The following is a 14749-nucleotide window of genomic DNA, read 5'->3' on the forward strand; positions in this document are numbered from 1 at the left end:
AGCCTGTCACTCATTAACCATTTCATCCTTACCTGTGTTGGACATTTCTCGCTCCAGCAGAAGACATTTCTCTTGTCAAGGCATGGGTCTGGAATTCAGAGAGGTGATTGTTGACCGTGACACTGGCTTATAGGGAGAACACCCTGCCAGGTGTACAGAGATTCAGTACTGTGGAGCTAAGGGATGTTCCAATCTACATCCAAGCAGTGGAGTGGGTAGGGATGAAAGGATGCAGGAGTAGGAAGAACGGATGTGGGGTACAGTAGTGAAATAAGATAGCCAGTCATTGCAAACAGAATGGTGAAATTCCAATGATAGCCGTGAACAAAGCCTGCATTTGGACTATAAATTTGGAGTAGCCAGCAGAGCTTGCTAAAAGGTCAGACTGGTGAAGACAATAATTCATAAATCATAGTGACCTGAGTTTTATTCATAAGGGCATAGAGTATCAGAGCAAAGAGGTGATGTTGAATTGGACCACGGATGAAATACAGTTCTGGGCATCACTCTTTAAGGAGGATGTGGAATGTGAAAATACTGTAGCTTTAAGCAATGTATTTTGTCCTTTATTTTAAAATGAAAAAAAGTTGAGACGGAGGTACTGAGCAATCTGCTCAAAGCCAAGAACGTATACAACTTGTGAGACCTTTGGGTTTGTTTTTTAAGTTAGAACAATAGAAGCAGCCTGAATGGGTGGTGTCTAGCTCCCATAGAACCAGAAATCTTAGTTTTAGCTTTCTGCAATTGCTGGGGTCTTGAAACTTGATATGGAAGCTCTCATTCCTCTCTCTGTTCCAATTAAAAGCTGGCATTCTCTTCCTGCTGTTAGAATTGCATGTGAGACTATCTATTTTAATGAATTTGCCCTTGCCAAGGGTGTGTTTATGGGATGTTACTATATTGGAACAGTTAATTCATAATAGTTAATATGTCTGTTATCCTGTTAAGCATTTTAATAAAGTTATAGTTAAGTAAATTGCTTATTTTTAGTTACTCTGTATTTTAACTGTCGTGGAAAAACAAAGTGAGTTTTGCTTAAAGTTGAGTAGTTTAACCAATTGAACTGGAATGGAATGCCTTACACTTACCTTTACAATGAGAAAAAGTTAGCCATGGCTCTATCATTTCAATATATTTTGGCGGGGTTTGGTCTGGTCCATAACAGGAGGCCTTGGAGAAAGTGCAGAAGAGATTCATGAGGATGGATGAAGAATTTCAGTTTTACAGATGGATTGGAGAATTTAGGGCCATTTTCCCTTGGAGAGGGAAGCTCAGAGGCAATCTAATTGATGGGTTCAAAATCAAGAGGGCTCTGAACAAAGTAGATGGGGAGAAACTGTTCCCATTGGTGCAAGAGCTGAGAATGAGTGGACACAGATTTAAGATAATTGGACAAAAGAAGCAATGGAGACTGGAGGGGAGAAACCTTTTCTCACAGTGAGTGGTTAGTTACTGGAATGCTGACGGTGTAGTGGAGGTAGGTTCAATCAAAACCTTCAAAAGGGAATTAGACTTGTTTTGAAAAAGAAGGATGTGAGGGGTATGGGGCAAAGATGGGAAAAAGTGAATTGCTCATTTGGTGAACCAGACCAGACCAATGGGCTGAGTGGTCTCCTTCTGCCCTGTGTCAACTTTACAATTCCATGATTGTCTTTCAACACATCTAACCTCTTTTTAAAATTAAGAGAAGAGATTAATGAAGGGGATGTGATGGATGTTGTCCATATGGATTTGAAGAACCAAAGTCCCACACTGAACCACAGGACCCGAGAAACATTACAGGAGAGAAAGGGGCCATTCGGCCCATTGTATCAACGCTGGCTGATTAAACTAGCTGCTCATTCTTGTCCCACTTCCCAGCCCCTGGACAGTATCCTTGCAGGTTCCAGAACCTCAGGGACAGATCCAAGTTCCTTTTCAATGAGTTTTCTCCTCAGCCCCCAAACTGGGCAAAGAATTGCATACACGCCGTACCCTCCTGAGTGAAAAGGTATTTCCTCATGTCCCTTCTAATCCTTGACCAAATCACATTGACTCCATGTCCCTGCTCTCTGACCTCTCCACTAGGAGACTCAAGTTGTCCCTGCCCACTCCATCCAAGCCCCTCATCATCTTGTACACCTCAGTTGTCTCCCCTCAGCCTCCTTGGTTCTATTAAAACATCTAGGAGAAAGTGAGGACTGCAGATGCTGGAGATCAGAGCTAAAAATGTGTTGCTGGAAAAGCACAGTAGGTCAGGCAGCATCCAAGGACCATATCATCCGTCGTCATTTCCGCCACCTCCAAACAGACCCCACCACCAGGGATATATTTCCCTCCCCTCCCCTATCAGCGTTCCGAAAAGACCACTCCCTCCATGACTCCCTCATCAGGTCCACACCCCCTACCAACCCAACCTCCACTCCCGGCACCTTCCCCTACAACCGCAAGAAATGTAAAACTTGCGCCCACACCTCCCCCTTACTTCCCTCCAAGGCCCCAAGGGATCCTTCCATATCAGTCACAAATTCATCTGCACCTCCACACACATCATTTACTGCATCCGCTGCACCCGATGTGGCCTCCTCTATATTGGGGAGACAGGCCGCCTTCTTGCGGAACGTTTCAGAGAACACCTCTGGGAGACCCGGACCAACCAACCCAACCACTCCGTGGCTCAACACTTCAACTCCCCCTCCCACTCCACCAAGGACATGCAGGTCCTTGGACTCCTCCATCGCCAGACCATAGCAACACGACGGCTGGAGGAAGAGCGCCTCATCTTCCGCCTGGGAACCCTCCAACCACAAGGGATGAACTCAGATTTCTCCAGTTTCCTCAGTTCCCCTCCCCCCCACCTTGTCTCAGTCCCAACCCTCGAACTCAGCACCACCTTCCTAACCTGCAATCTTCTTCCTGAGCTCTCTGCCCCCACCCTCACTCCAGCCTATCACCCTCACCTTAACCTCCTTCCACCTATCGCATTTCCAACGCCCCTCCCCCAAGTCCCTCCTCCCTACCTTTTATCTTAGCCTGCTGGACACACCCTCCTCATTCCTGAAGAAGGGCTCATGCCCGAAACGTCGATTCACCTGCTCCTTGGATGCTGCCTGACCTGCTGCGCTTTTCCAGCAACACATTTTCAGCTCTATTAAAACATCTCCAGCTTATCCAATCTTTCCTTGAAACTACAATTTTCAAACTCTGACAGCATTCTTGTAAATCTCCTCTGTGCACTCTGTAGAACAATTATGTCTCTTCTTTAATGTGGTGACCACACTTGTACACAGAACCCCAGCTGTGGTCTGACCAATACCTTGTATAGTTCCTGCATTACATTCCTGATCTTGTACACAATATCGTGCCCAGCGAATGAAACTACCCCATGTTCCTTCTTTACACCATATGACCAGAAATCATAAGAGCAAACATAGGCCATTCTGCCCCACCATTCAATGTGGTCATGACTGACCTGATCATCCTCAACTCCACTTTCCTGCCTTTTGCCCACAACGCTTGATTCCCTTTCTGATTAAAAATTTTCTCTCTCAGCCTTTAATATGTTTAGCAACACAGATAAAGAATTCCACAGATTCTGAGGGAAGACATTTCTCCTTATCTCTGACTTAAATGTGCAATGCCTTCATCTGAGATGATACTCTCTGGTCCTAGACTCTCCCACAAGGGGAAACAACCTTTCCATATCTACCCTGTCAAGTTCTTTAAGAATTTTCTGTGTTTATTGAGGTCATTTGTCATTCTTCTATGTTCCAATGAGTACCAACCCAACCTACTCAACCTCTCCTCATAAGGCAGAGGTGGGTACTGCAGATGCTGGAGATTAGAGTCAAGATTAGAGTGGTGCTGGAAAAGCACAGCAGGTCAGGCAGCATCCGAGGAACAGGAAAATCCTGCTCCTAGGTTTCTGCCCAACCTCTCCTCACAAGACAGTCCCTCCATACCTGCTATCTCCCCGGTGAACCTTCTCTGGACTGCTTTCAATATCTTTCCTTAGATAAGGAACCCAAAATCATTCACAGTATTCTAGCTGTGGTCTAACTAATATTTTGTATAGTTTTAGCAAAACCTCCCTACGTTTATTCCCCACTCCCTTTGAAGTAAAGGCCAATATTCTGTTCGCCTTCCCTATTACTTGGTTGTAGCTTTTGATTCATGAAAGAGGACTTCCAAATTTCTCTGTTCTGTAGCTTTCTGCAGTTTTTGACAACTTATCTACCTGTCCTGTCACCTTCAGGGAATGGTGGAGATACAAAGTCCCCCACTTTCTAAATATATAATCTCACACTTCTCCAGACTGACCTCTATTTGTAACTTTACTATCCACTCAGCCAAAGCACTGTTATCATCCTTCAGACAAACTCCACACTATCAACTAGCTAGCCAGAGTTTTGTGTCCTTTTTGCAAATTTCTCAATTGTGCCTCCCACATTTAATCTGAATCATTAACGTAAGGGACTCACTACTAATAGGAAGTTCTTGTCAGCTTGGACAAAATAAAAAGTAACTTATCTGCAAAAAAACCATAGGTCTTAATCCCTGCTCAGGCTGGTATAGGTGCACCTGGTTTTCTTCTGGTATAGTTCGACATATTCACTAGAAGCTTCTTCCTTCAGTTTATATTCTTCCTGAGACACCGAGGACAATCAATGAATTAAACTCACTATTCCTTTAACCACAGAGCTAACAAACGAGGTCCCTAAACTCAGGTTCCGGCTCTTGCATAATTTCTTCCTACAAAGTTTAAGCATCATTCCTGCACATTTTGGTACATGCTGCACTGAATGACTGGCCAGCTGGAGGCCAGGTCATTGAGTCTACTTAAGACTGAGATAGATAGATTCTTGATTGTCAAGGGGATCAAGGGTTACAGGGAGAAGGCAGGAGAGTGAGGATGAGAAACTTATCAGTCATAATTGAATGGCAGAGCAAACTCAATGGGCTGAATGGCCTAATTTCAGCCCCTATGTCTTATGGTCTTACAGTGTAGTGACTAGAATCCCTGCCTCACATGTGGGAGACTGGGTTCAATTCTGGCAACAATATTTTGGAAAATAGAAGTTTGAAAGGCGACCTTATTGAAAAATACAAGATACTTAGGGGACTTGACAGGGGGAGATGCTGACAGATTGACTCCCCCTGTGGGAGAGTCAAGGACTAGAGGGTATCATCACAGAATAAGGGGTCGCCTTAAGACAGAGATGAGGAGGAATCTCTTCTCTTAGAGGGGAGAGAATCTTTACTATAGAGGCTGTCAAGGCTGAGTCATTCCATACATTCAAGGCTGAGAGAGAGCGATTTTTAATCAGTCGGGGAATCAAGGGCAATGGGGCAAAGGCAGGGTAGTGGAGATGAGAATTATTAGATCAGACCATGAATGGTGGTGCAAACTTGATGGGCCGAATGATCTACTTCTGCTCCTCTCTCTTATGATTCCACCTCTTTGTGAAATAAAATAATTGAAACATACATTCCACCAGTTGCTGTTGTGGGACTTGAATTCATGCCCTCAGTGAATTAGCCTGAAATTACTGGTCCAGTGCTGTTACCACCGTACCATCATTACAGCTGGCAGTTTCACGTTTCAATACATACTGGGCATACAGCCCAAGGTGGGGAGAGGGGGGAATGGTAGCGGTTTGTCCACTTTCCAGCTGCTGAGTGACCTGTAGCTGGAGGGTCTCAGTTCATGGCCCTTCCCCCTTGCGTGTCTGTGACAGGTGTCTCAAGATTCAGCTCCTTGTCCTGGACCCGAGAACCCGCTTGGCCGTCCATAACTCTTTCCAACTGACTGAACCAGCTGGGCAGAGAGTGGGTGAGACAGGACTTGGTGGGCAACATCTCCCAAACCACATAATGACCGTGCTTCTGCTTGCCTTTCAGTGATGTGATTGTGGAGCTGCCTTTTACCTTAATGCATGCTAAGCCAGAGGAAGAGGCTTTCTACAGAGAAGGTAAGGAGACTAAAACAACAACAAGGCCTGTAAACAGTACACTCAACTGCAAATAAAATATCAACAGACAACTTTGAGCTACGGAGTAGATCCACCAAAATTTGCAGTCGGATGGCACTTTTAGTGAAGAGATAAAAATCACAAGGTGCTTCACATAAGCAATTTTAATGTAGATATCCTAATCTCACACCCGGCGAGTAGTTAGGGTCTGGAACACACTGCCTGGAAATGTGGTAAAATCACACAGAGTACTTCGTGTGTGGAGTGAACTTCCAGAGGGGCATTGGATAACTGTTTATTTGAAATGGGATGCAGGGATATGGGAAAAGGCAGGAGATTGGCTCTAGACAACAGGATGAGTACAAGTGCAGTGGGCCAAATGGCCTCCTTCTGTCCCATAACAATTCTGTGATCTCATAAGGAGATTATAAGAAGCAGTAGCAGGAGTGGGCTATTCAACAGTTGAGCATGGTCTGCTATTCAGTAAGCTTTCTGTTAATTTTAGATTCCAGAAAGGATATTATTAAGCTGGAGAGGGTTCAGAAAAGATTTATCAGAATGTAGCTGGCAATGGAGAGTTTGAGTTATGGGGAGAGGGTGGATAGGCTGGGACTTCTTTCAGTGGAGCTTAGGAGGTTGAGGAGTGGCCTTATAGAGGTTTAGAAAATCATGAGGGGCATAGATAAAGTGAATGATAGGTGTCTTTTCCCTCAGGTGGAAGGATTTCAAGACTAGGGGGCATTTTTTTTAAGGTGAGAGGAGAAAGATTTAAAAAGAACAAGAGGAGCAAACTTTTATTTTACACAGAGTAGTTTGTGTGTGGAGTGAACTTCCAGAGACAGTGGTGGATGTAGGTACAGTTACAACATTTAAAAGACATTTTGATAAGTACATAAATCAGAAATGTTTGGAGGGGTATGTGTCAAGCGCAGGCAGGTGGGACTAGTTTAGTTTGGGATTGTAGTCGGTATGGACTGGTTGAACTCAAGGGTCTGTTTCTGTGCTGTATGACTCTATGACTCTGAGGTTTGGAGATCACTGTCAAAGCCAGAGTCTGTTGTCCATCCCTAATTTCCCACAAAGTGAGTGACTTGCTTTGCCATTTCAAGAGGGCGATTAGGAGTTCATCATATCGCTGTGGCAAAAACAGAAATGGCTGGAGAAACTCAGCAGGTCTGGCAGCATCTGTGAATAGAGGAACAGGGTTAACATTTTGAGTCCAGTGACCCTTCTTCAGAAATTACAATGGCAGTGGAGCAGAGCAGTCCAGGTAAGGATGGCAGATTTCCTTCTCTAAATGACATTTGTGAACCAGGTGGACTTTTACAACAATTGACAGGTTCATGGTCACCGTCAGTGAGACTGGCTTTCAATTCCAGATTTATTCATTAAGTGTAAACTCCGTTGTTTACAGTGATGGGGTGTGAACCCATGTCCCCAAAACATTAACCTGAACCTCTGGATTATTAGCCAGTAACTTTTCCATTCCATTCATTCCTGATGAAGGGCTTATGCCCGAAACATCGGCTCTCCTGCTCCTCGGATGCTGCCTGACCTGCTGCACTTCTCCAGTGCCACACTTTTCATCTCTGACTCTCCAGCATCTGCAGTCCTCAACTTTTTCCATTAGCCCTTTGTTGCCTCATTGACCAAACATTTATTCATCTCTGTCTTGAAGGTAGTGAATGAGTAATGAAACAGGAAGAGTAACGGCTGGGAAGAAGTTGTGAAATGGCTGGAAGGGGAATGGAGAGAGGAGCATGAGGCAGAGAAAAGGCAAAAGGAGAGGAAAGGAGGGGGAGGTTGGGAAAAGGGAAAGAGGGAGCTGGTGGGAGGGGGAATTTCCTGACTGACAGAAGTCAAAGGAATTTTGGGGACAGGCGGGAATATAAAGTTGAGGCCACTTTCAGATCAGCCATGATCTTATCCATGGGCAGAATGGCCTACTCCTGCTCCTCATTGTATATACCGGGAGGAGGGGAAGGAGAAAGGTGAGAGAGGGGTCATAAAAGGGGGAGGTAGGTGAAATGGAGAGGAGGGGGTGGTAGGAGGTGGAGGAGCAAAGAATTTGGGACATAGGAGGAGATGCTGATGCCTCTTGTTGGCTGTTTTAGTGAGAACAAAATGAGATTCCAAAATCTCCAGAAGAATCAGCAAATTGAACACTCAGTGCCTGATGTGTGAATGTTCTTCTTTCTACAGTTCCTGAGAATGAGGTTCCCATTGACACCAACCTGATCGAGTTTGACAGCAAGTATGTTGTTCATAATTTCTGCTTAAAACTGGATCCATGTGTGTCTTCAATGAGCATTGTGTGCACCGTGTGTCTGTGTGGGTGTATGTGAATGTGTCTGTGTGTGTGTATGTCTGTGTATGAATGTATCTGAGTGAGTGTGTGAATATGTGTGTGTGTGCGTGAGTGTGTATGTGTGTCTGTATGTGTGCATGAGTTTGTATGTGTGTCTGTGTGAGTATGTGTGAATGTGTGTGTGTGTCTGTGTGAGTATGTGTGAATGTGTGTGTGCGTGAATGTGTGTCTGTGTGCATGAATGCGGTTGTATGTGTGTATGCGTGAATTTGTGTGTGTCTGTGTGAATGTGGTTCTGTGTGTGTGTGTGCGTGTGCGTGCGCACGCGAGAATGTCTGTATGTGTGTGTGTGTGTGTGTGTCTGTGTTTGACCCTGTATGTGTGTGACTATTGCTTACATGATAATGCAACTTGTTTTTCCTGGAACGTATCCTGTGTCCTTCCTTCTTTCCCGAGACTGGGATAATTCCCACATTCATAATTCTGTCCCATTACCAGTCATCGACAATCACAGATTGATGACTTCTGGTTCTGGTCTCTTCAAAAGTGTGAAAGTTTCCAATTCTGTTAACTGTATTAAAAACCTGTTTGTAGCATAGGAATTAGGAGCAGGAGTAGGCCATTTGGCCATCTGAGCCTGCTGTGCCATTCTATCAAAAAGAACCAATTAGCAGACATCATTTTGGCTGAAAATCTTTTAAAAATTGACCATGTCCCCATGAATAAGTGGAAATGAATACAGAGAATGCTGGAGAAACTCAGGGGATCTAGCAGTATTTGTAGAGGGAGAAACTGAGTTAACATTTTGAGTCTGGTATACATCTTCAGAGAATAAATGGAAATATCTTCTCATGGTCAAAACTCTTATCAAAACCTTGTTTGACAATTGGAATTCTTTTAAATGGTCTTAAAAGCACTGATAGGTCATGTTCAGTGAGCTGTTGCATCCGGGAGTTGGTGTCTGGTTAGGTTAACTGGTTAGAGTTAGTTAACTGACATCACAAGATAAGGTCCACTCATCTGAATAGAAAGTTCCTGGGAGTTTGCCAGTGCTCACTCCAAATGAGCTAAGCTTACTCCAGAGTCTAGCTTCAGGTCTTACAAGAGTCTTGCGTTGATCTCAGATTTAATGATACTCACCTGTAAATAGCTTATGCAACGAACAAGAAGGAGGAGTCATAGCTTTAAAGTAATTTGCAAATGAAGCAAGGGTGGTGCAAGGAAAAAAATACATTTTTCACCATGAGAGTAGTTAGGGTCTGGGAGTGCACTGCCTGGAAATGTGGTGGAGGCAGGTTCAATTGAGGCTTTCAAGAGAAATATTGGATAGAAATTGTGTGCAGAGATGGGGAAAGGGCAGGAGATTGACACTGGGGAATAGAACTAGATTAGATCATAGTGCAAGCATGATGGACTCTGTACTGTAATAATTCAGTGATTCTTTGAAATAAGCATATTCTATTAAACAAGACTCATGTCCCTCATCTGCTAAAGATTTTGAATAGGCATCTTTTCTCACTAGGTATCAGTAACAAAAAATCATACCAACATGAAGGATTGGTGGCAAGGCACCCTCCCAATGTTGATTTGATTTGATTTATTATTGCTACATGTACCAATATACAGTGAAAAGTATTGGTTTGCATACTATCCAGGCAAATCATACCTTGCCTAAGTACATCAGGATAACAGAACAGAAGCCGGATATAGTGTTATAGTTACAGAGTAGGTGCAGAGAAAGATCAACTCTAATATATGAGAGGACCATTCAGAAGTCTGAAAACATTGGGGAAGAAGCTGTCCTTAAATCTGTTTTCAAATTTTTGTATCTTCCACCCATGGAAGAGAGTATAACCAGGGTGGGCGGGGTCTTTGATTATGTTGGCTGTTTTCCCAAGGCCGTGGAAAGTGTAGGCGGAATCAGTGAATGGAAGTCTGCTTTGTGTGATGGACTGGGCTGGGTTCACAACTCTCCATAATTTCTTCTTGTTCTGGGCAGAGCAGTTGCCATACCAAGCTGTGATGTATCTGGATAGGATGCTCTCTGTGGTGCATCTATAAAAGTAGGTAGGGCTCATTGTGAATGTGTTGAATGTCCCTACCCTTCGAAGGAAGTAGAGTCGCTTGTGTGCTTTCTTGACTGTAGCATCAAAATGGATGGACCAGGATAGATTATTGGGTGATATTTGCTCCCAGGAACTTGAAGCTCTCAACTACCTCCACATAAGCACCATTGATACAGATGGGGCATGTCCTCCACTCCACTTCCTGAAGGTGGTGACCAGCTCCTTCATTTTATTGACATTGAGGGGGTGATTGTGGTCTTTACACCATGCCATCAAGCTGTCTATCTCTTTCCTGTACCCCATCCTGTCGTTGTTTGAGATCCGGCACACTTGGTGTCATCAGCAAATTTGTAAACAGCATTAGAATTGGCCACACAGTCGTGAGTGTAGAAGGAGTATAATAAGGGGTTGAGTACAGAGCCTTGCAGGGTTCAGGTGTTGAGGATTGTTATGGTGGAGGTGTTGTCTCCTGTTCTTACTGATTGCAGTCTGTGAGTCAGGAAGTCAAGGATCCAGTTGCAGTGGAGGGATCCGGGTCTTAGCTCTTGGAGTTTGGAGGTGAGTTTTGTTGGAATTATGGTCTTGAAGGTGGAGCTAAAGTCAATAAATAGGAGTCTGATGCAGGTTTCCTTGTTATCCAAATGTCCAAGAGATGAGTGTAGGGCCGGGGGGGGGATGATGTCTGCCATGGACCGATTGTGACAGTAGGTGGACTGTAGTGGATCAAGGCAGTCAGAGAGGCTGGAGTTGATGTGAGCCATGACTAACCTCTCGAAGCACAAATGTATCCTCCAGCGGTACTGGTGGACCTGACTACAATGTATACCAATAACATCTTTTCCAGAGAAGTTACCCCACATTTCTTCAGTCTTCATAAGATTAACTACAGGGATGAGGAGAGTTTGAGCATTCAGGTCTGTACTTGCAAAAGAACAAGAGTGAAAGGAGACCTAATTGAGATTTAGAAGATGCTGAAAGGGATTGATAAAGTCTACGTAGAACAGATATTTCCTGGTGTGGGCCAATCTAGAGCAAGAGGTCATAGTTTTAGGATAAGGGGTGGCAGGTTTGAAAGTAAGATGAGGAGAAATAATTTCTCTCACAGGGTCATGAATCTGTGGAAATCACTTGTCCAGTGGATGCCAGAACATTGAGTAAATTTGAGGAGATAGACAGATATTTAAATTAGTAATGGGTTAAAGGGTTATGGGGACTGGGCAGGAAAGTGGAATTGAAGCTGAGATGAGATCAGCCACGATCGTATCAAATGGTGGAGCAGGCTCAAGGGGCTGAATGGCCATCTCCTGCTCTGGTTCCCCATGTCCTTTTATATCATTTCAGTGTGACTCTGGTGGTTATCTGAAAACCAGCTCACTCACCTTGAGTCCTCTTTCATTTCCAGTGATGATGACATTGTTTTTGAGGATTTTGCTCGCCAGAGGCTGAAAGGACTGAAGGACGACAATGACGACGATGAAGATGGAGTGAACTCACCGCAGCACAACGACCGATAAAACACGGGGACACGCAAATCGCTGCAAGGCACGGTGATCTCCGGCACCTGAAAAGCTGCTGTCGTTAGTTTATTTTCCTCCTTGTTTTTGTTAGACAATAAAACAACTGAGGCTTCTCAATAGTCTTGGGCCAAAACCTGACAGACTCCAAACAGTAGACTGGTACAATCATGATGTCAGTTCCTTCACAGCCTTTTTGGGTTATCGGGGGGAGGTGGCGTGGGGTGGGTTGGGAGATTTCTGGGGAAGTGGGTAGACGATAGAGGTTTTGGAGGAAGATCAAGACTTTGGTACACAAATTGGCCAACTTACTTCAGAATGTGGTCTGACAGGGATTGGAACTCAGCCCCCTGGGGAGTGAAAAACCATAGGGAGGGGGGTAAAAGAAATCACACTGATTTTGAAGCATTAGTTTTTCAATTTATTTTATTTGTTAACTGCAGAAACTTTTACTGCAGAGGGCTGTTGAGGCTGGGTTATCAAGTCCATTCAAGGCTGAGAGAGAGATTTTTAATCAGGAAGGGAATCAAGGGTTAGAACATAGAACATAGAACATAGAACATAGAAGAATACAGCGCAGTACAGGCCCTTCGGCCCTCGATGTTGCGCCGATCAAAGCCCACCTAACCTACACTCACCCACTATCCTCCATATACCTATCCAATGCCCGCTTAAATACCCATAAAGAGGGAGAGTCCACCACTGCTACTGGCAGGGCATTCCATGAACTTACGACTCGCTGAGTGAAGAACCTACCCCTAACATCAGTCCTATATCTACCCCCCCTTAATTTAAAGCTATGTCCCCTTGTAATAGCTGACTCCATACGTGGAAAAAGGTTCTCACTGTCAACCCTATCTAACCCCCTAATCATCTTGTACACCTCTATCAAGTCACCCCTAAACCTTCTTTTCTCCAATAAAAACAACCCCAAGTGCCTCAGCCTTTCCTCATAGGATCTTCCTACCATACCAGGCAACATCCTGGTAAACTTCCTCTGCACCCGTTCCAGTGCCTCCACATCCTTCCTATAGTATGGCGACCAAAACTGCACACAATATTCTAGATGCGGCCGCACCAGAGTCTTATACAACTGCAGCATGACCTCAGGACTCCGGAACTCAATTCCTCTACCAATAAACGCCAGTACGCCATATGCCTTCTTCACTGCACTATTTACCTGGGTGGCAACTTTCAGAGATCTGTGTACATGGACACCAAGATCCCTCTGCTCTTCCACACTACCAAGTATCCGACCATTAGCCCAGTACCCAATCTTTTTGTTACTCTTACCAAAGTGAATCACCTCACACTTAGCTACATTGAACTCCATTTGCCACCTTTCTGCCCAGCTCTGCAGCTTCTCTATATCCCGCTGTAACCTGCCACATCCTTCCTCACTGTCTACAACTCCTCCGACTTTCGTATCATCCGCAAACTTGCTCACCCAACCTTCTAACCCTTCCTCCAGGTCATTTATAAAAATGACAAACAGCAATGGTCCCAAAACAGATCCTTGCGGAACACCGCTAGTGACGGCACTCCAAGATGAACCTTTGCCATCAACTACTACCCTCTGTCTTCTTCCAGCCAGCCAATTCCTAATCCAAACCTCCAACTCACCCTCAATGCCATATCTCTGTATTTTCTGCAGTAGCCTACCATGGGGGACCTTATCAAACGCCTTACTAAAATCCATATATACCACATCTACCGCTTTCCCCTCATCTACCTCCTTAGTCACCTTCTCAAAGAATTCAATAAGGTTTGTGAGGCACGACCTGCCCTTCACAAAACCATGCTGACTATCCTTGATCACATTATTCTTATCCAGATGTGCATAAATCCTATCCCTTACAATTCTCTCTAAGACCTTGCCCACAACAGAAGTGAGACTCACTGGCCTATAGTTACTAGGATTATCCCTACTCCCCTTTTTGAACAATGGAACCACGTTTGCTAGCCTCCAGTCCTCTGGCACTACTCCTGTAGACAAAGAGGACACAAAAATCAAGGCCAATGGCTCTGCAATCTCCTCCCTTGCTTCCCAGAGAATCCTAGGATAAATGCCATCAGGCCCAGGGGACTTATCTATTTTCACCCTTGCCAGAATTTCCAACACCTCTTCTCTACATATCTCAAAGCCATCCATTCTACTTATTCGTGCCTCAGTATTCATATCGACAACAATGTCCTGTTCCTGAGTGAATACTGACGAAAAGTATTCATTCAGTGCCTCCCCAATCTCTTCAGCCTCCACACGCAACTTCCCATTACTATCCTTGATTGGACCTATTCCTACCCTAGTCATTCTTTTATTCCTAACATACCTATAGAAAGCCTTAGGGTTTTCCCTAATCCTACCAACTAAGGACCTTTCATGTCCCCTCCTTGCTGCTCTTAGCTCTCTCTTCAGGTCCTTCCGGGCTACCTTATAACTCTCAATCGCCCCTATTGAACCTTCACGCCTCATCTTTACAAAGGCCGCCCTCTTCCATTTAACAAGGGATTCCAATTCCTTGTTAAACCACGGCTACCTCACACAACCCTTTCCTCCCTGCCTGATAGGTACCTACTTATCAAGGACACTCAATAGTTGCTCCTTGAACAAGTTCCACATATCAATTACGCTCTTGCCTTGGAATCTACTTTTCCAATCCACACATCCTAAGTCATGCCTCACCGCATCATAATTTCCCTGCCCCCAGCTATAACTCTTGCCCTGTAGTACACACTTATCCCTCTCCATCACTAGAGTAAAAATCACCGAATTGTGGTCACTGTCCCCAAAGTGCTCACCTACCTCTAGTTCTAATACCTGGCCTGGTTCGTTACCCAGAACCAAATCCAGTATGGCCTCACCTCTTGTTGGCTTATCTACATATTGTGTCAGGAAACTCTCCTGCACAC

The 14749-nt window shown here is 44.6% G+C and overlaps 1 protein-coding gene across 2 annotated transcripts in view; it reads left to right on the forward strand.

Moving 5' to 3' along the window:
- The window catches only part of arrb1 (arrestin, beta 1), a 134744-nt gene extending 121447 nt beyond the window's left edge, over positions 1–13297 (forward strand). For both annotated transcript variants that reach the window (XM_072576776.1, XM_072576777.1), the window contains 3 exons: positions 5881–5951; positions 8154–8205; positions 11728–13297. In XM_072576776.1, the coding sequence (XP_072432877.1) occupies positions 5881–5951; positions 8154–8205; positions 11728–11839 (235 nt within the window). In that variant the 3' untranslated portion in view covers positions 11840–13297. The remainder of the gene's footprint in view (positions 1–5880; positions 5952–8153; positions 8206–11727) is intronic.
- The last annotated feature ends 1452 nt before the right edge of the window (positions 13298–14749 follow it).

Source organism: Chiloscyllium punctatum, chromosome 9, assembly GCF_047496795.1.
Source record: "Chiloscyllium punctatum isolate Juve2018m chromosome 9, sChiPun1.3, whole genome shotgun sequence".
Lineage (NCBI taxonomy): Eukaryota > Metazoa > Chordata > Chondrichthyes > Orectolobiformes > Hemiscylliidae > Chiloscyllium > Chiloscyllium punctatum.